The sequence below is a fragment of the Pimephales promelas genome, chromosome 23 (assembly GCF_988280905.1).
Source record: "Pimephales promelas chromosome 23, fPimPro1.hap1.1, whole genome shotgun sequence".
Lineage (NCBI taxonomy): Eukaryota > Metazoa > Chordata > Actinopteri > Cypriniformes > Leuciscidae > Pimephales > Pimephales promelas.
Genome location: NC_142791.1, coordinates 2,305,402 through 2,325,500, shown reverse-complemented (window position 1 = coordinate 2,325,500; position 20,099 = coordinate 2,305,402). Strand labels below are relative to the sequence as shown.

At 39.0% G+C, this 20,099-nt stretch overlaps 2 protein-coding genes across 3 annotated transcripts; one reads left to right on the top strand and one right to left on the bottom strand.

Moving 5' to 3' along the window:
• Positions 1-46: 46 nt before the first annotated feature.
• On the top strand, positions 47-4,947 carry nsun5 (NOP2/Sun RNA methyltransferase 5). Of its 2 annotated transcripts, none has more exons than XM_039676172.2 (10): positions 47-311; positions 1,130-1,249; positions 1,341-1,512; positions 1,622-1,730; positions 1,860-1,998; positions 2,088-2,203; positions 2,673-2,851; positions 3,246-3,447; positions 3,523-3,678; positions 4,692-4,947. In XM_039676172.2, exons 1-10 carry the CDS (start codon positions 219-221, stop codon positions 4,852-4,854), a joined length of 1,449 nt encoding a protein of 482 aa, XP_039532106.1. In that variant the 5' UTR covers positions 47-218; the 3' UTR covers positions 4,855-4,947. The 2 variants fall into 2 exon arrangements, with proteins under 2 accessions (XP_039532106.1, XP_088982210.1); XM_089126084.1 differs by lacking the exon at positions 47-311 and adding an exon at positions 601-689.
• A 97-nt stretch (positions 4,948-5,044) lies between these two features.
• Positions 5,045-17,277, bottom strand: pom121 (POM121 transmembrane nucleoporin). The gene is made up of 13 exons (XM_039676171.2): positions 16,628-17,277; positions 15,324-15,533; positions 15,013-15,177; positions 14,000-14,080; positions 13,734-13,908; positions 12,649-12,740; positions 12,143-12,222; positions 11,876-12,000; positions 11,700-11,799; positions 11,237-11,617; positions 8,906-10,315; positions 7,331-7,432; positions 5,045-7,242 (listed from the first exon to the last, which is right to left on the bottom strand). The coding sequence occupies exons 1-13, from the start codon at positions 17,179-17,181 to the stop codon at positions 7,148-7,150; spliced, it is 3,570 nt and encodes a 1,189-aa protein (XP_039532105.2). The 5' UTR covers positions 17,182-17,277; the 3' UTR covers positions 5,045-7,147.
• Positions 17,278-20,099: the final 2,822 nt, after the last annotated feature.

The following is a 20,099-nucleotide window of genomic DNA, read 5'->3' as shown; positions in this document are numbered from 1 at the left end:
AGTGGGAATTCATCATTACTACAGTTATCGTAAGACGTTGCGTACTGTCGTAAAACGCTGCGAAATCTAACCAGGCAAATATGAAAACGTGGGGAGTGTATTTTCTCCATTACAGCAAGAGAAATTAACTGGATAAAGACACTAGATTTAGTTATATGTTAATGTATTACGTTACGTCTGTTCGGTTAACTGTATAAAGCGCTCGTGTTATTTTAATCATGGCACTTTATATGAAAGCGGCAGAGATTCTTGAGAAAGTGGAGCAGAAAAAGGGTGCTGTGAAAACTTTGGTTTATGACAGTAAATTTCAAGTAAGTGCTGATATATTTGTCTCTCGGGAATCTATTATTATGTCACTATAAGGCATAATTGGGGGTCTCAAGTAGGCTATGGGCACGGTAACTTGTTTTCTTCACGTATGTCTCGCATTTTATCTCAAACGTGCGTTTTACTTACACTGTTGTCTCTTTGGTAATCAAGTATACTTAGGTTTGATAAAGCTTTTATTTTTTAGTGTATTTGTAAGAACATACAAAATCAATGGGCTATATGCACGCATAAGTTCCGCATTTGACGTAAGGATGCTCGTCCATTTCCGGTTGTGTAGATTAAAGCGGAGGAAAACCGGAGAAAACGGGATTATGGCAGAGTCTTCAATATTTACTGTCCTCCCGTCTATGAAACGAAACGTACATACGTTTAGATGTAATTTTATATATAGTTATGTTTATTTAATATAATTTTAAAAAGAAGCATAAACACAACGAGGGGTGTCTGTTTTATCTGTTTTTGTGACTAACGTTTCATTAGTATAACCATGGAGTATAAAATTCAATATAAACTCTCGGTATTGCATTGGACTCTATGATCGGCGGAAGTTATCGAGCATCCTTCACCGGAAATAACGCCGTGCATAGTGCCCATTCCAGGGTTTGATAAAGCAAAATAGTCGATTTTAAAATGACGTCACGAGTCAAGACAACGTCTTGTTTTGTTTTTTACTAAACATGACACGGTTATGTCTGTTTACTTTTTATGCGGACTAAAATGTTTTTAAAATTATAATAACAGTTATTATGATGGATTCCCATTAAAAAAAAAAACTAAACTTTTTTTGTCTTCTCATCAGAATATCAAGCAACTCTTTGCACTTGTGTGTGAAACACAGAAATACTCATCAGTTCTGCAGGAGATCATCAACAGCACCAAGCTTCTGAAAGAAACAAAACTCCGGATCCATTTGGCCAAAGTGAACAACTCTACTTTTAATCGTCGTCACTTGTGAAGCACATGCTTGTGTTGATCAAAGCATCACAGATGTGTCATTGTGTGTACAACAGGTGCTGGTGTATGACCTGCTCATCGGTCGTGGGGTGAAATGTGGAGGCGCCTGGAAGTCCATGATGTTGAAGCATCGCTCCAGATTACAATCTGCCCTGGCAAGAATCAAAATAAAAAAGAAAGTGAGTCGAAATCAGGACCTGCTTCCCTCCGGTGTCCAGCAGGCTCAAGGTACTTTTAAAACTAAATACCTAAAATTATATTAACACCCCCCTTGACAAAGCTAATTCTAGATTTTGGAGATACCATTAATGTTCATTTGCATGTTCTGTCTCTTTAGGTAATATAATTCCTCGTTATGTGCGAGTGAACACGCTGAAAACAACTCTTGAGGACGTCATTGACTACTTAAAAAGAGAGGGATTTTCATATCAAGGAACAACAATGCGGTAAGTTTTCCTCTGCACGTCACAATATTCTCCAACCATTCCTAATTGCATGAAACCTGAACTTTTCCTATAAAAACGTATTTCAAATGAAGGATTTTTGATCTGTAATTTCATGTTTCATCATTTCAGGCTTGAGGATCTTGATCATCTGTCTGGGAAAACATTTCTGCATGATCTTCATCTCAAAGATCTTCTGGTTTTCAGTTCAAAAACGGACTTCCACAATCACTTCCTTTATAAGGCAGGACACATTATATTGCAGGACAAGGTAAAACGTTATACTTCACCTACATTCGTTTGCAAGGTGAGTTGAACCTCGTGTTATTTTGCTCTCGGTTCATATTAAATGTTTTGCAGGCCAGCTGTCTTCCTGCTTTCCTCCTAAACCCTCCGGTTGGCAGTTACGTCATCGATGCCTGTGCAGCTCCTGGAAACAAAACCAGCCATCTAGCGGCCATAATGAAAAATAAAGGGTACAGGCACAGCATCTGACTATCTAAAACTGAAGTATAAACATCTGGACATAATCCATAATCTTTATATACAGTGTATATATATAGTAGTCAATATTTGAAGTGGATCAAAAGCTTTCATCAAAGCTTAATCAATTTTGAACAATACTAGCAAAACCCATTCTTGTCTTAGTTTATTATTTTTTTTTTATTATATCAAATTCAAATGTTGATTACTATATATATATATATATATCATTGTTAATTTATAGTATTTTAAAATGAAAAAAAATTCTAAAATAATATTTCTATATATATATATATATATATATATATATATATATAACTTTGTTAAGTTATTGTATTTTAAAATGAAAAAAAAAAATCTAAAATAATATTTATATATATATATATATATATATATATTAGTTAAATATTTACATTTTATTAAATTATTTTATAATTTTATAATTTTCTAAATGGACAACAGGAAGTTGTTTGCCTTCGATCTTGATGCCAAACGTCTGTCCACCATGAGCACTCTTCTCCTTCGTGCTGGGGTCACATGTCATCAGCTGGCCAATCAGGATTTTCTGAAAGTAGATCCACTGAGCTCAGAGTACAAAGAAGTCAAGTACATCCTTCTGGACCCCTCCTGCAGTGGATCAGGTAAATACATTGTAGAAATTAATAACTGCTTATATCTTGTTTTAGATATTTGCCGTTTGGGCTGCATTTACACCGCAGGTCTTTGATGCCCAGTTATGATTTGTTGACCATATCCAAAACAAGAAAATTCTTTGACGACCAGCTTACATCTCCTTTTAAAAGTCACCCATATTCGATGATATCTGCATTTACAATAAATACACTTGGCGAAACAACCCAAAATAGATGGACTTACCTGGAAAAGCTTAAGGTGAAAAGTAAAAACAATGTGATGATATGATAATCCAAATCATGGATTGAAAACGATTTGAGAATATGGGAATCCATGTGGGTAGGTCATATGCGATCTGTCTGAAAAATCAGAATTGGTTCTGTAAATGCTTGTTTGTCTCAGGGATGGTTTGTCTACGAGACGAGGTCTCCGAGCCGCAGGAGGACGGGCGTCTGCAGGCGCTGGCTGCGTTTCAGCTGCACTGCCTCAATCACGCACTGCAGTTTCCTCAGGTACAGCGCGTCGTCTATTCCACCTGCTCCGTCCACACACAGGAGAACGAGGAGGTTGTGTCGGCCTGCTTACAGCACAACCCTGGATTCAGGTCAGAGACTCATTCAATCATTCAATATGTGTTTCACAGTATGAGGACGGTCTTTGAGTTTTTCTTTGCTTGTAGACTTGTCCATCTTCTTCCGAACTGGCACGAGAGGGGTCACGACCCTTTCACCCAGTGCCTTCGTGCGAGCACAGCAAAAACACGGACACATGGCTTCTTTGTGGCCATGCTGGAGAGACGTCCCCTACAGACAGATGGACAGAACCTCCCGATGATGTAAGTTTAATGAGGACTAGTACTTTATTATTTCAACCTATAATAATTTTTAAAAAGCCGCCCATGAAGAAAAAGAAAAAGAAAAATTTAGGACTTCAGTTGTGATTCTAGTTCATAACTAATTACTGTAATACAGGGATGAGAATCATGCTGTTTAGATACAAATTGTTTTTAGTTATATCAGCCTAAATTAAAGGCTGTACAGAAAATACTGTCGTGATGTATAATAAATAATTAAAAAAAAAAAATACTACTGTTAATAAATTTAGGGTTGGTTAGATTTTTTTTTTAAAGAGTTCTCTCATGCTTCCAAAGGATGATCTAAAATAGTTAAAACAGTAATATTGTGAAATATTAAAATTTTCTATTTTAATATATATATATATATATATATGGCTGTGCAAAGATTAATTGCAATTAATCGCATTCGAAATAAAAGTTTGTTTTTACATAATATGCGTGTTTGCTATGTATAATTATTGTATACATATATATATATATATGACTATTACATATATATACACACATGTATATATATCTATCTGTGATGGCAAAGTGTAATTTTCAGTCTTATTACTTCAGTCACATGATACTATAGAAATCATTCTATTATGATGATTTGTTGCTCAAGAAACACTTTTAATGTAAACAATAATAAAAAATATATATATATTTGTGGAAACCATGATATATTTTTATTTATTATTTGATGGATATTTGTGTAAGCTGTGATAATCTTTTTATGAATAGAAAGTAAAAAATATTTGGTTGTGACATTATAAATGTCTTTACTGTCACTTTTGGTCAATTTAGTGTAACTTTGCTGAATAAAGTATGAACTTATTTAAAAAAAAAAATCTTACTGACCCCCAAATTTATGTTTATATGACTATTACAATTTAAATAACATCTTATTTTTCTCATTACAGTACCAATTTTTTAATAGTCATTAAAGTCACTGTTCTTATCAGCCTTGTTTTGGTTATATAAATGTGATTTTGTGATCGTCACAGCACAACATTACCATTTGGTGGTGAGGAAAAGCAGGACACACCACAATCCAGTCCATCCGACGAGGAACAGGAGACGTCGCAGACTGCAAACGAACAACCTGCAAATCCAAGCTCAAAGAAGAAAAGGAGAAACAGAAAGAAACACAAAAAGCAAGAACCCTGAACCTTTTAGTATGGTGACTCTGCTCAGCTAAACTACCACTGGACACTGACCCCTGCTATTATTCAAATGTAATAATAAACAATATAAAGTTAATCCCAAGTTTTAGATTAATTGCAAATACATTGTGGGAAATGTGGGAATTATCTGTCGTGCATTGAACACAATGAGCGCAACTGAAATCCACTGCAAATCAACTTTTATCCATTTTTATTCAAAACCAGCATCTCATTATCAGAGCATTTAAGCAGACACAACACAATCCATGTGCCGCTTCATCCAGCAATCCACTCGCGCTTTGAGGGTTAGTGGGAAGGGTCATTTACACACAAACTGTGAGCATTCACTTACAGCAACATCTTAAAAACAAACAACTAGATACAACCGCAAATCTCAAACATTCACAGCTGGAGATATCCAGCGCACACCTCATTTTCTCAACAGTCTACACGTCTCACTTGTATTGGTACAGCTTTCTAATAAACAGAAAGCCTGGTCCCATGCCTCCTTGCATCAGTCTGGGCATGAGGATGCTTCAAAAATGTGATTACAAATTATGTCGTTAAGACCTACATGAGGAGTCGCATGCAAGGGGGACTAGGGTGGCGCTGCACCATTAAAAAAAAACTTTTGCCGTACCCAATTAAGTGTATTTTTTGGGTCAAAGAATTATACGGGGTGAACAAAAATACAAAAACCCTAAAATGGTGATTTTGTGCTTCCATACTTGTGCATTGACGTACTTAAATCCAGTGTTTTGTGAATATACAACATTGTATATTGACTAAAAACATCAAATCATATTACACAGCTCATTCACTTAACAGACCTGAGAATATGTTTCTGATTCAGGAACGTTCTGAAGACATGCCGATCAATATTGGTATTTTAAAACATCACAAGCATGCACAAACCATAGGATTCATACAAAGCCAGGAATGATTCAGTAATGGTATACATGCACGTAAAAAAAAGTTCAATATAAATAGTCCTTAAGCCTCTCTAGGTTAAATCAGATCTGAAGGTAAATGAGCAAAATAGTTTTTAAACCAACATCCCGCAACGCAAACGTCACATTCTCTACATTCCCGAAACTCACACTTTAGGGGCACTTTAAATTGAATTTTTTGCACCTGATCACAGTCAAATGTTTATTTCCAAAACAAGTTATTTCGCACACTTTCACTCAAAGCTGCTCTTCTACAGAGTTTGAAGTTGGACCAAAATCTCTTAACTTGAGATCATATTCTTTTAAATCATCTAAAACGCTCTTACACATTATGAAAAACAGGCATCCGTGTCTCAGAGTATAAATCCGACATCCATAATATGAGCAACCATGAGCAAAACACACTAAGGCACACAGCAATGAAAGTGTTTAACGGAAATAAAACGAGGCCGTTATGAGAGTAACACAGAGATATATAGGAACATGAGGTTTTGCCTACACGCTTGCGATAAGTGCCGACTTTAAGGGTATAATTAACAGTAATTCGAATGAGGCAATTCAGCTGGGACACAGATGCACGTTTAAAATGGAGAGGTAGTAAAACAGCCAATGGTGTGGCGGACAGAGGAGCGTCACAATGAAACATTAGCTTTGGTTTTAAACAGACAGAAGTTCGACGTATGCGTGTAAACTGCTTCTCTTAAAGGAACGTGCAGAAAAATCGGTGTAAAATTAAATTGTTTATTATGCAGCTCACTCAGGCAAAAAAAAAAGGTTTTTTTCACACTTTGAAGGCTTTAAAATTGCGAAGGATCTGCTAAGCATGATGAAAAAGCATGACAAATGTATGCTAACTGCAAAAAAACAAATGTGTATATATATATATATATTCACTGGATTTAAAATAAAGAGCATCTGATTTCTCAACCAAAAACTAAAGTCAAAAATAAGATTCTGTGTCATCCAACAGGCCTGGACTGAAATTGAGTGTCCAGATTTGAAAGTCTCTTTTTCTTTCAAGTATAATACGCTCCTGTTCGCTATCCTTCCCGAACACCCGACGTCCTCATCAGACATTTACAGACTCCATTAGCGAGGTTGTGATGAGTCTCGGTGGGCGCACCCAACAGCAGAGATGGGGTCGCCCGGTACTCTAAAAATCTACACTCTCTGAGCCTTGATCCTACACAGCGGACCAGCCCTGGCAGTCTGGAGGGTTGTAGAGATGAGGTCTGTGTTTGGACCAGCAGCAGTAGCAGCAGTGTCTGGGGCAGGTGGGACAGCCGGAGGAGTAGTAACAGAGTCCATTTGACAATAATGAAAGGGACAGGACTCACATCAGCCGTGTTACTTCTTCCTCGGGTGCTGCCTGCGGGCTTGTAATCGTCGAGCCCCAGAGGACTTGGATCCCGTTCCAATAGAGAAGGTAGCTGGTGAAGCACCTAAAAGATAAAAAAAAATTATTAAAGAGTGAACAAAAAGATAGAATAGACCCAGGTTATTATAAAAGTCCCTGTAAAGGCAATTTACCAAACGAGGAGGCGCCCATTGCTCCGAATCCTGGGGTTCCAGGACTGCCAAACGGCATCTGCATTCCTGCAGGCGCCTGACCAAAAGCAGGAGTAGATGTTCCTAAGATAACACAAGACAAACAAGGAGAATGTAAGATTTAGCCAAATCATTAAATACCTCAAACTTTTACCAATTCTAAAGCAATACTAACAAATACAAATTTGCTGAAAAATGTTAATAGTTAAATAAATATTTCGATATTACAATTTTCGATCACATTTCAGCCTAATGACGTTGGCGTGACATTTCCAACATAATGACGTAATCCCTGGCGCGTCACTTCATAGCCCTTTGAAACTGCATTGATTTGGACTTCAAAACGTTGGTTGCAATTGAAGTCCATTGCGTGGAGAAATGTTTCTCAAAAAAATGTCTTTTCCACTGAAGAAAGAAAGACATGAACATCTTGGATGGCATTGGGGTGAGTAAATTATCAGCAAATTTTCATTTTGAGGTGAACTAATCCTTTAATGTAGCAACGCTAACTTCGAACCATGGTTGTCGCAGAAATAGTTGCATGTTTTTAAATTATTCATTTCAGGATTCATGCAAACTTTTGAGAGTGAAATTAAGCAATTAAAACCGGATCACTCATCTGTGTGTGTTTACCTTTAAGACCGGATCGCGCATCTGTGCATAGTCATTATTAAGCCTGGCAAACGTGTCTGCATCATTTCGAGCGGCGTCGGCTTTTTATTACATGTTTTTATCTGAGAAATTATGATTTTAGTAGGCTTTGACAAATATTTCTGGAAACCCTTTTGAGAGGGGGTTTACAGAAAAGTACTTAGGCATAAAAAGGCCTTTTTTAGGACTTTTTTTCAGCACTTCAATATTATCCCATTTTAATGTGATGATTTGTAAAACTAAAAGTTTAAAGATGAAGGTAAATGTAACAGTTCAGTATAATGGTACATTTAATCAGAGTAGAATACTACACATTACTGTACGGCGTTTGTTAATAAAAGTTCTTTTTTTTTTCTGCATCTGAACTCAAGCTAAGCACTTTTCTGTCAAATTTCCAATAAATAAACATTAGTAATTGCACTAATGAAGGCAAAACAATAGTAATATGATTAAACTAAACTAGGAACTAATGCCAGATCCTGTAGTACTAAATTAGAAATGCATTTTGAAATTAATCAATATGAAAAAAATAAAATAAATCTAACTGAAGTTGGTTTTAAAAACATTGCTAAAAAGGTAGTAACCACCATAACAGTGCATTCTTGGTTAGTCGTGTCCCGAATGAAGCAGTATACACTTATATACACTATGCCAGTGTTTTCCAACCCTGTTCCTGGCGGCACACCAACACTGCGTGTTTTCTTTGTCTCCCTAATCAAACACACCCGATTCAACCCATCAGCTTATTAACCCACCTGATTATGAGCTGATGGGTTGAATCAGGTGTGTTTGATAAGGGAGACAAAGAATACACGCAGTGTTGGTGTGCCGCCAGGAACAGGGTTGGGAAACACTGCACTATGCTATGTCCTTCTGAAAAAAAAACAAAAAAAAAAACACGCTCACCAAAAGCAGGCTTGTTATCCGTGTTGTTGGCTCCAAAGGAAAACCCTGGTGTCTGAACTGCAGGCCCAGGGGTTCCAAATGATGGTGTTGCCGAAAGTGAGGCCGCAAAGTTAAATCCTCCAGAGGCAGGAGGCGCTGGAGTACTCGGAGCAGTGTTTTGAGTGCCTGTCGACACACCTCCGAAGCTGAACGTGGGAGCGGGGCCAGGGAGAGAGGCCACAGTCTGTGTGGAGGCCCCAAAGACGGGAGCCGCAGAAGGGGTGGTGGTGTTTCCAAAAGAGAAGCCAGATGATGCCGCACCGAATGTAGGCTGACTGTTAGTCCCAAACGCAGGCGCTACTGTGCTGGCAGCGGCTCCAAACGCAAACGGTGCTGCGCCGCTACTTCCACCACTGGGCCCAAATGTGAAAGGTTTTGAAGCAGCAGGCGCCTGCTGTGTGGATCCTGGGAAGGTTGTAGATGCAGTGAAGGTTGAGCTCCCGAAAGTGGTTTGTGTTGTGGATGCCGCCGAGGAAGTGGCGGCACTGCTGGTCATGCCGAACCCACCGAACGGAGCAGATGTGGAGTTCTGGTTGGTGGACAGCTGGCCAAATGCGAACGCGCTTTGGGGCTGCTGTGTGGGTGCAGGTTTAGCTCCGCCGAACTGAAAAGCAGAGGTGGTGCCACCGGCACTAGCTGTGTTGGTGTTTAACACAGGGGCGGCCGTTGTGGTCAATGGCGCTCCGAACTGGAACGTGGCGTTTGTGGCAGGAGCGGATGTGGTGGTTGCAGTCCAGCTTCCAAACAGAGATTGGGAGGGAGTCTGTGTGACCGGGGCGGCAGAAGCAGAAGTCACCAATGTCGGCTGAGTGCTGGTTAGTCCACCAAACAACATCCCGCTGTTCTGTGCGGTCGGAGCGGCAGGGGTTGATGTCGTCGGTGTGGATGTCTGCCCAAAGGAAGTAATGCCACTTCCTGTGGTACTGCCAAATAATGGCTTGAAGGTGGGCTGGGTGCTTTTGACCTCAGCTGTGGAAGCAGGGGTGGTGCTTGCTGCACTCAAAATGGGCTTAAAGCCAGACAACAGGGGGTTGCTAATGCTGTTGACTGACGCAACCGTGGTTGTAGGTGCAGCAACTGTAGATTTAGGAGGCTCAGATGCAGGTGAGGCCACAGGTTTGATCACACTGAAGAGGCTGCCTCCTCCGCCCAGGGATGGCATGCTTGGTGAGGATTGAAGCGGTTGGGCCAAGATCTGAGCGAAGGCAGAGGGCATGGAGGTGGCTGGCTTGGAGGCAGGTGTTGATATGGAGGATGGGGCAGCGAATGAGTTCTGAAGAGTGGCAAGGCCCGACTCAGATTTGACAAATCCACCGCTAGTGTTCGTGGAAACTGCAGGTGTAGAAAGACTGTACACAGACACTGCTGGAGCTGCATATGGAGTGAAAGACAGTTCATGTTAAAGTACATTGATCAAAGGTGACAGTTAAGACATTTATAATGTTAAAAAAGAACATTAAGTAAATGCTGTTCTTAAATCATCACGGTTTCAACAAAATTATGATATATAAGATATAAAATGGGAAAGAGCTTTGCGATAGACTGTACACTTAGATTTGACAAAAAATCGGAGGTATATTTTTACAGACTGCTGAAAGAGGAGCAATTGGACCTCTGCAATTTCACAGAAACAACTCGACTCCAGTCAGCGAAAAGTGGATTTGCAGTTATAATTTTGTGTCAATATGCTGAATTTAGGTGTAAACCCATACCCATATATTTTGCATTGATATAAATATTAACAACTCATCAATTAAATATTTATCATTGCATATTCTGCATTATTGGATGTTTTTTAATAAACACTGACCAAGAAAAAACTATAAAATTTTAGGGCTGGACGATATGATGATATATATATATCATATATATATATATACGGATTTAGACCTACCTATATTGTACTTACATAAAGCGTTCACAGCCAAATTTGCTTTATGTTTAGGTCTATATTGCTTTTATTTCCCTGGTGTTGAAATCAGGCAAACATAAATGTCAGGCAACACGAATCCTGGCTGCGTGACGTGTCAATATCCATGGATCACTGGATCTTTAGTAAGTCGTAAGGAACACTATATTGAGTTCAACATTTAGTTTAAATTGATAAAATTGTTCATTTTAGTCGCAGTTTCCCCTATTAAATCGTCACGCAGCAGATCTTTTGCCACTCAGTTGTTCAGGCAGGAAAGTGACGTCAATGTTAGAATTATTTCTAAAGAATGACGCTGAAGACTAAAATAATATAAGCTTAAAAAAAATCTGTAAAAACAGTATAACATAATTTATGCAAACCTGCAGTAGTAGTACTCATCATAGTGGAAGCATTGAAAGGAGAATTATTCTTCATGTTTTTCAAGGACTCCAGCAGAGGGTTTGAAATGCTTGTAGCTGGGGCAGTTGGGGTGGTAGTGATGGAGGGGGCTGAGGTGAAAGTCAGGGGTGCAGTACTGGCCATGCTGGGAACAGTGACGGTGAGGTCAATAGTTGGAGCAGGAGTTGTAGTAGTGGCTGGTGTGGACACAGGCAAAGGTGTGGAGAGAGAAACCGGAGCGGGCGCAGCGCTCACAGCAGGCGCAGTCCCGAATGAGGAGGTTGGAGTTGGTTGGGAAAACAGGGTTAAAGAGGGAACTGGAGCTGGGGTGGGTTCAGATGCTGGAGGAAGGATCTCTGGCTCTGGAAAAAATAAAGATGTTGCTTCAAGGACTTGATTTTGCTGCATCTATTACAGCCATTTCAAATAGTGTAAAGAACTTACCAGGTTCCTCTAGGACTTTCTGTATCTGGCTGAGTGCCGCTTTCTTCTCCATATCTAGATCTTTTACTGTGATCGTATATCCTAGTTCGGGAGGTGGTGGCTGCAGACACAATGTTACAATGATGAATATCAAAGATGCAAATGTGTGGGGGAAATGTGTATCTACAGCAGCTTACCATAGAAATGTGATCTCCTCTGTTTGTGGTGACCAGCTGGATTTTGCGCTTGCGTTTCCCACTGCTGCTTCCAGAGTCTGATGTTAATGTTGCAACAGGTGCCTCAGATTTTGGAGTAAGTTTAGCTGGTACAAACACACCCAAATTAAAATGTGTATAATTACAAATTAGTAATTATATTAACAAACAATTCTGTGTTATATAGAGTTTAATTAGTTAATACATAAAGAACAACGTGTTAATGAAACAGCTAACATGTTTCCTCACTTGTAGCAGGCGCAGGATCAGTTGTCACCTTATCCATTTTTACAAAGGATGTGGAATTTGGTGAAGTAGCATCGTCCTCCCTAAAGCACACAAAATAGTTTATAACAGTAACAATGTCTTAAGCCCTGAATAATCAGACTAGTTATGCGTTTATCTGACATTTGGCAGGTGTGTTTACACAACAGAATGGAAAAGTTTAAATGTTTGGGGTCGGCGAGTTCTTTTAAAGAAATAAATATTTCTATCAATAGTGCATTAAATATGCCAAATGACAGGAAAGACAATTAACAAATATTTCAAATAAACAGTTCTTTAAAACTATTAATCAAAGAATGCACAACATTAATAAGCATATTAGATTGCTTTGCAATCACATATAGTCAGATACTGTGTGTGTGTGTGTGTGTGTGTATATATATATATATATATATATATATATATATATAAAACTTTTAACATATTTTAACAGCCTTTGTGCATAAGGGACATTTTCTTAAAATTTTTACCTTGCTTTCTTAGCAGCTCTCTCTGGAGTCTGACACCGAGATCCTCCTGGGCTTGTGAAAGGAGAAAGACTGAGACTGGATGCTGCTCTTCTCTGTAAATACAAAATTGAAGGGCATGAGTCAATGAATACAAAAAAAATACGGATGCACAACATATCGACCACACATTGACGTGGGCCAATAGATAGATGGTCATTTTTGATATCAATCTGATTACGCTGAAGAATCAAAGAGCACGACTGTAAAAGCATGTTGTGATTTCTTGATCACCAGTGTTTTAGCGCGACGATCGCATAGTAAAGCCTACATGACAGGCATAGCCATTGTAAAATGCTTATTTTGTGTACACATATATATATAATCTCATATATATATATAATCTCATATTGCAGCATGCGTTTGGTTGAGTTAATGAACAATGCAGTAAAGCGCTTAATGGACTACTAGCACAACTACTTGCACAACCGGAGTTTCCGGTTAGAGCGTTATATAAATAGTGAAAAGAATTGACATAAAAAAATGACACCAGAATGATTAAAATATTTTAAAAAAATAAAATAAAATGTTTGTGGTTCATACTGATGTTAGTCATCTGTTCTCATGCAGCGCTATTCATTTTATTCAGCGTTGTTCATTAATTGTAGGTTCATGTTAACCAATGCTAACAAAATGAAACGTATTTTATTTTTTTGACGATTTAAAGTGTTACCATTTTTTATAAAGTTTAAAATTAATTTTAAAAGTTAAGGAATCTTACACTGGTTCAAACTAGGCTACTGTATTGTATATGCTTGATTTAAGTTGAAATGTTTGGGACATGGCTTTTAATGGCAAGCCTTTTGTTTTTGTATTTATAATATCAAAGTATATCAAAATATGAATTTAAATTTAATCAGCCAATATATCAGTTATCGGCTTTCAAATGTAAAGAAGTATCGGTTATCGGCCAAAATTTTCATATCGGCGCATCCCTACAAAAAAAATAAGCAATAACCATCGATATACTCACTAAATATGATCCTTTTCATTCCATTTCCTCAATTTACCACACTATAAATCTTCAGAAAAATAATCAAATGAAATACCTGTGGATAACCCTGTGAGGAACTGTAGGAACTGCGAATGGGATTTCGGACAGATCCAGGGACCCCACTGGGAACAGGAGCACCACTCATGGAGCTGATGGAGGAGGTACGAGAACGCTTCATGATGGACTCTTCATTGAGAGAGGAGTTCATTCCTCTCTTCATACTGCCAGGTCTGCAGAGGGGAGGAGACATAATCAGTCAAGTATCAGCGTTTATCAGATGTAGAAGTAGACTACTACAGAGGAAAGTGAACATTCACTTACTTTGGCACAAGCTGAGACGGAGCTCCATTTGCAAGAAGTGGCTCAAATGCTGACTGAGAACTTTCACTGCTGTCATGTCGCCTGAAAAGCAAGACATTTATTCAGTGAGATTTCGAAAACCAACAGCAAGCCTTCTGTTCTTATTAGCATGGAAAGCTATAAACGAACAGATTTAAAGGGTTAGTTCACCCAAAAATGAAAATTAAGTCATTAATTACTCACCCCCATGCTGTACCAACCCCGTAAGACCTTCGTTCGTCTTCGGAACACAAATGAAGATATTTTGATTAAATTTGAGAGCTGTATAACTACCACATTGGCTCCTAAAGGACTGCCTCTTGACGGCCCAGAAAGTCAATGAAGAAAATGTTTAAATATCCCAAGTGACTACCGGGGCTCAACTATATGTTTATCAAGCGACGCGAATACTTTTTGTGCGAAAAAACAAACAAAAATAACGAGTTTATTCGACTATTTCTTTTCTTCCTTGTAGGCCAGAACGAGACTTCCTTAGATTTCCACGACGCATGCGCGAGAATTGCGATCTGAAGTAGTGTAAGCTGGTGTGAGCAGATCGCAAATCTCGCGCATGCGTCGTGGAAATCTAAGGAAGTCTCGTTCTGGCCTACAAGGAAGAAAAGAAATAGTCGAATAAACTCGTTATTTTTGTTTGTTTTTTCGCACAAAAAGTATTCGCGTCGCTTGATAAACATATAGTTGAGCCACGGTAGTCACTTGGGATATTTAAACATTTTCTTCATTGACTTTCTGGGCCATCAAGAGGCAGTCCTTTAGGAGCCAATGTGGTAGTTATACAGCTCTCAAATTTAATCAAAAATATCTTCATTTGTGTTCCGAAGACGAACGAAGGTCTTACGGGGTTGGTACAGCATGGGGGTGAGTAATTAATGACTTAATTTTCATTTTTGGGTGAACTAACCCTTTAAGGATAAGATTGTGTGATGGAATAAGTAAAGTGACTTTCGTTTGGTTGCTATCGCTCCTTCACATACCTTCTTTTGCTCTTCTGCCCAGAGGAAGCACTCTTCTCCTCATCATCAACCTCTCTCTTTCTGCTCTCTCGGAGCACGCTCAGAACAGCCTCTCTGGAGCAGGGGTCTGTCTGTGCTCCAATCCCTGGGGATGTGACAGCTCCAGGTGAGGTCAGGTGATTGAAGCTAGAAACAGAATGTAGCGTTCACATTAGCGACCTTAATCTTTCCGTAATCCCAAATTGGATTTCTTAATTAGACTACAAGCAGAAACAAAAGCATTTGTAATGCTAGTGCATTCAATCCACTCGAAATAATCAGAAGTGACTCACAATGATGATCGAGTGGGGTCTGGTCTGGCAATCTTCACCGTGACCGGACTGTGAACAGTAGGCGAATTGCGCTGAGTGAGAATATTCTTCTTATGGAATCCATCCCATTTTGCAGGTGGCATCACTCCGATGGGAGACGTCCCCGTCTGCTGAAGAGTGTAATGTCTGTGGGGGGTGATGGTGAATCGACTCGCAGCGCTCATAGGGTCCCTGATGATAGCGAAACTTCAATTAGTTAGTTCTTCAAAAAATCTTTGACAAAAGTTATATGTATATTAGGGCTGGGTGGTATATAAACTCTGTACAATATATAATTTTTTTATTAATGATAGAAATGAGGCAATACCATTTATATAAATATACAGTAGTTTGATACGAGTACATCTCAAAAATAGCGGAGAACACAATAAAATTAGTACTAAACATGCTTTATTTTAAGGGCTTTAAGATAACTTGTAAGACACAGATAGATAACATCTATAATAATTTAAAGCAGTCTGTCCTGTCTTGTGCTCTGAATCTGACAGATAGCTGTGATGTTTTAATGTGTTTGAGATGTAGTGTTTTCCCTCAGACAGTAACATTTCACAAATTCTCCTATAAATGTTAGATGTTAAATGTTAGTCATGCAAATATTTCCATTTTGCTGTAATCTTAGGCAGAATGTTATAGACTGGCAGCCACCCACAGCAACTATTCCTTATAAATCCACATACACATGTATACATTTGAGTGAGTGGGTATGCGCCAGTGTGTAAATATATATATATATATATATATATATATATATATATATATATATATATATATAAATTGATGCCCTGATACACATTGTATGTATCAGAGCATCACAAAACAAGAAATTGTTATACTTTTAATACTAATAATTGTGCTAATATTCAAGACTTGAGTAATATATATAAACATTGGCTAAAAAAAGTAATCCATTATGTTTCTAAATCCTAGTATTAGCAGTGTTAAGGAAATCAGCGATGCAAGTGCGTTTACGAAGCTCTCAAAATGCAGTTTCATATTATGTTGGAAGCTTTATGCAACCCTACACGTGTAGTGTCAGGCGTCCAAACTGGTGTAGGAGGAGCAGCGCGCCTGACCAGCTCCAGGAACTCCCACCATTTCAAATCATGGAGGGAAAACTGGCACAACGTAACATGTTAGAACAACCGAGAAAGCTAAACGTGTACAAACATTAGGCTGATAGACGCTACACGTGAACTGCTAACGTCATAGTGTAAAGAGCAGGTATAAACTGAAGTGCCTTCTGGCTGACAAGACAAAGCATTTACCCGAATGACAGTCTCCTGTTAGGGGTGTGCACAGCATGATTAGGTCGTGCGAGTCTCTCCCGGAGGTGATCTCTGGGGTGGACGAAAGCCCCCGAGCCTCCAGCGGGCCTCAAGGCGGCGGAGGGGCTTTCTTCAGCCTTGGCGAGGTAACTTCCCATGAGTAAATCCCGAGGGCTGAACACCGAGTCACTGAGCGTGTGTTCTCTTCTATAAAACGAGCCTGCAAAATGTCTATCGCTGGGTGACGCAAAGGAATTTCTAGCATCACTTTTACGTATCTTGTTTTTGCCTGCGGCCGGGACTCCGCTCAAAGTCCTACCCGGTAACCAGCGCAAAAGAGCCGGCGGGACGCTCAATCCACGGCGAGGATTGAGGCCTAGTCTCTCGAAGAGCTGCAGCTCCTCCGCTTTGTGAAAATAAACAACACAAGACGCGACACAGATAAAAAGTATGTACAAATAAGCTGGTATGTAGCTCAAAACGAGTAAAAGGAGGAATAACGAGAAGACCACAGCGGAGAAAACGACTAGCCGCCGTTTATCTTCAGGAGACATGGCGGCACCGCGCCGCCGACGGAAGATATCCCATAATTCACCGCGTCCGCGCGCGTTGTTTACGTCTCGTGGATGTTCGTGACCAAGCGTGCACGTTAGATTTATATTTGTTTATATTACACATTTATTGCACAAATACTACACAGTAGTCACAGTAATATTTGTATCTTATAACTACTCACTGTATTATAGCTTGTTTTACCAACCTTTTTTTTTTTACAACGAGAACTTAAAACGAAATGTATGCTCTAAAAATGTAACTCAATGCTAAATATTGCTTTTGAGTTGTTAGTTTTAATAAAATTTTGACTAACCCAACAATTTTTGTATTAAATTTAAACTTTATTGGCATCGCTGTTACTTACAATATTAACAAATCAGTAATAGGCTACACACAATATAATCTGTGAGAAAATAAAATGCCATTGATGCTAATTAAATAATTATAAAATGCGACAATCAACAAGACGTTAATGAACATTACAAAACACGAATAGCCTACTTATACAAGGACAACATTTGAATGCGGTCTTTTGTGAATATGTGTAGCTTAAATGATCTTCTTCTGAAATGTTAATAAAAGTATTGTAATGTAGCCTATTACTGTTTTACTTTTATTATGAAACGCATGGCATTAAAAGAGAAAGTGTTCCTGCATGCAGTCACTACTGTTTCTTTCTTTATAATTCAGTGACAACTAGATGGCGCAAACCGATTATACTTAGGTTTATCCTCTGGAAGCGTGTACACACACACACACACTGTGCAAACTGTGTTGCCATATTCCCCACAACATAAGGAATAGGGAATAGCCTTCCTGAACCAAACACACATACACACTGGGTCTTTCTACCATTACTGCACCATAGTACTTTTTTAAACGGGTATAGCAACATTTACGTTTCCTCTTTTAGACTAGGAGGTCCAGGGACCCCTAAGGCAAACTGTATAATCATAATAATAATAAATTAGATTAAAATAAACTAACAATACAATACTATAGTGAGTAGAAAAAATACCTAGAAAACAATACGATATTATTTTTAGTGCATGATTTGGGGGTCTGTCTGTGGGGTCTAAAAGATTGAAAACCCCTGCTTTAGAGACTGTCTAATGTTTATTTTATGTGAGTTTCTTAAACAACACCCCCAAATGCGTTACAAAATAAGCTGCAAATGTGTTGGAAAATCCTGATTAGATTCTATCAGGCACAGCATGGAAAGGATGCACCTGGCAATGCCCGTTTCAACTCATGGGTAATGTCTGCACCGCAGGTGGCCTGTAGTTGATATCAGCTTAGCATTTGGTTAAGCAGGACAACCGTAACCCAGCTGCTCCATCATTTTAAAAGGGCAGGTGTGTTACCCAAAGCCTAAAATGCTCATTTCCATTCAGCATGCTTCAGCCGTTTTTTTTCCCGGATGGTGCGTGTGGCTGTTTGCCAAGCGGAGGGTCGTATTCTTTTGCTTTGAGCACTTTCATCATGAATGTATGTATGTATACACACACACAGACTGGCCAGGCTACATCCAGGCACCCCCTCGATTCTCTTCATTGGCCTTATTCTCTTATGACCTCAGTGCAGATGGCACATACCTTCTGCTGGTCTAATGGTTTTAACCTGGCCAGCCTCAGATTAGTGGCCCGGCTTCAACCAGGAAGTGCAGAGGCCACCTCCTGTAAAACATTCCTCTTCTGCAAATCTGCTTTAGACAGTATAGGGCTCCCCTCTTTAATCTCCCCATGAGGTGCTATTTAATCAAATCATCCTCCATTGTTTTTACATGAATCAGTCGAAGAGCTTTTCACTATTTTGAGGGGAAGTCAGTGAGAAGGAGCAAAGGAAAAGTCTTTTGGTTTTCTTGTGGCCAATTTCCTGCATCAGACCAGTTTTGTCTTTGTTACTAACATTAACCTTCCTCCCGTTCCCCTCCCAAACCATCTGCCGCTGTGTGAGGGCAGCATAATTACCTCAAACAAGCCCCTTCCCCCAGACCACAGCCTCTGGGTTTCCTGATTAGATGGACCCCACTTCATACGACTCTCCCTCTTTACCTCAGACAAAGAAAAACAAATGGCATATTTAGTGCTGAATTATCGATTTAAAGGGCCAGGAATACATATATGTTGCCTGACTTTCTGACTTGGTTGATGTTTGTCACGTGATGTATTGCTTCATGCATATTCACTGATGTAAACTGACTCCGAAAACAACAAAATTCTTTACATCATAAGAAAATTATAAAAATCAGAAGGTATCTGCAAGACTTTTCCCTCAAAACTAGTTCACACAAGTGTATTTCATCACATTGAACATGTTACATTAAAAAGGCGGTAAAATTAAAACTACCATGAAAAATAAATACTTTTTATTTTCACTGCTTTTTTATGGTTTATTGTATGAATGGTACATTTAAAGCAGCTATCTAACTTTGGGATAGGGTAGAGGTTCTCTCTGTCTCTCTCTCTCTCTCTACAGTAAAGCTGCCTGCCTCAGCCACATGATGTATACTAAGCTTCTTGCTGGCCAAACCCACTGTGTCTAAAAATAAATGTGATATCCATCCCAGACAGAGTGGGTGAGTGTCTCTATGATGGAGAGAGATGGCAAGAGACAGCTCTTCTGTAAAGCAAATCAACATATAAACCAAAGCAAACCACATTAACAGACGCACCAAAGCCAATATAAAGCAATACTCTGATATTAAATGGCAGTCACATGAAGTTGCACTAAAAAAAATTATACATCCAAATCATACAGTCATCTCCAACACTCTGATGCATATGAGCAAATGTTCCCAATAAGAGTCTTTGGATTAGGGATGCTGTAATCTCCGCACTGGTTTCAGACAACCAATGTGTGTGATTTCTTGGACATGGATTACTTCTGACCTGTGTACAAACACAGCTCAATGCTG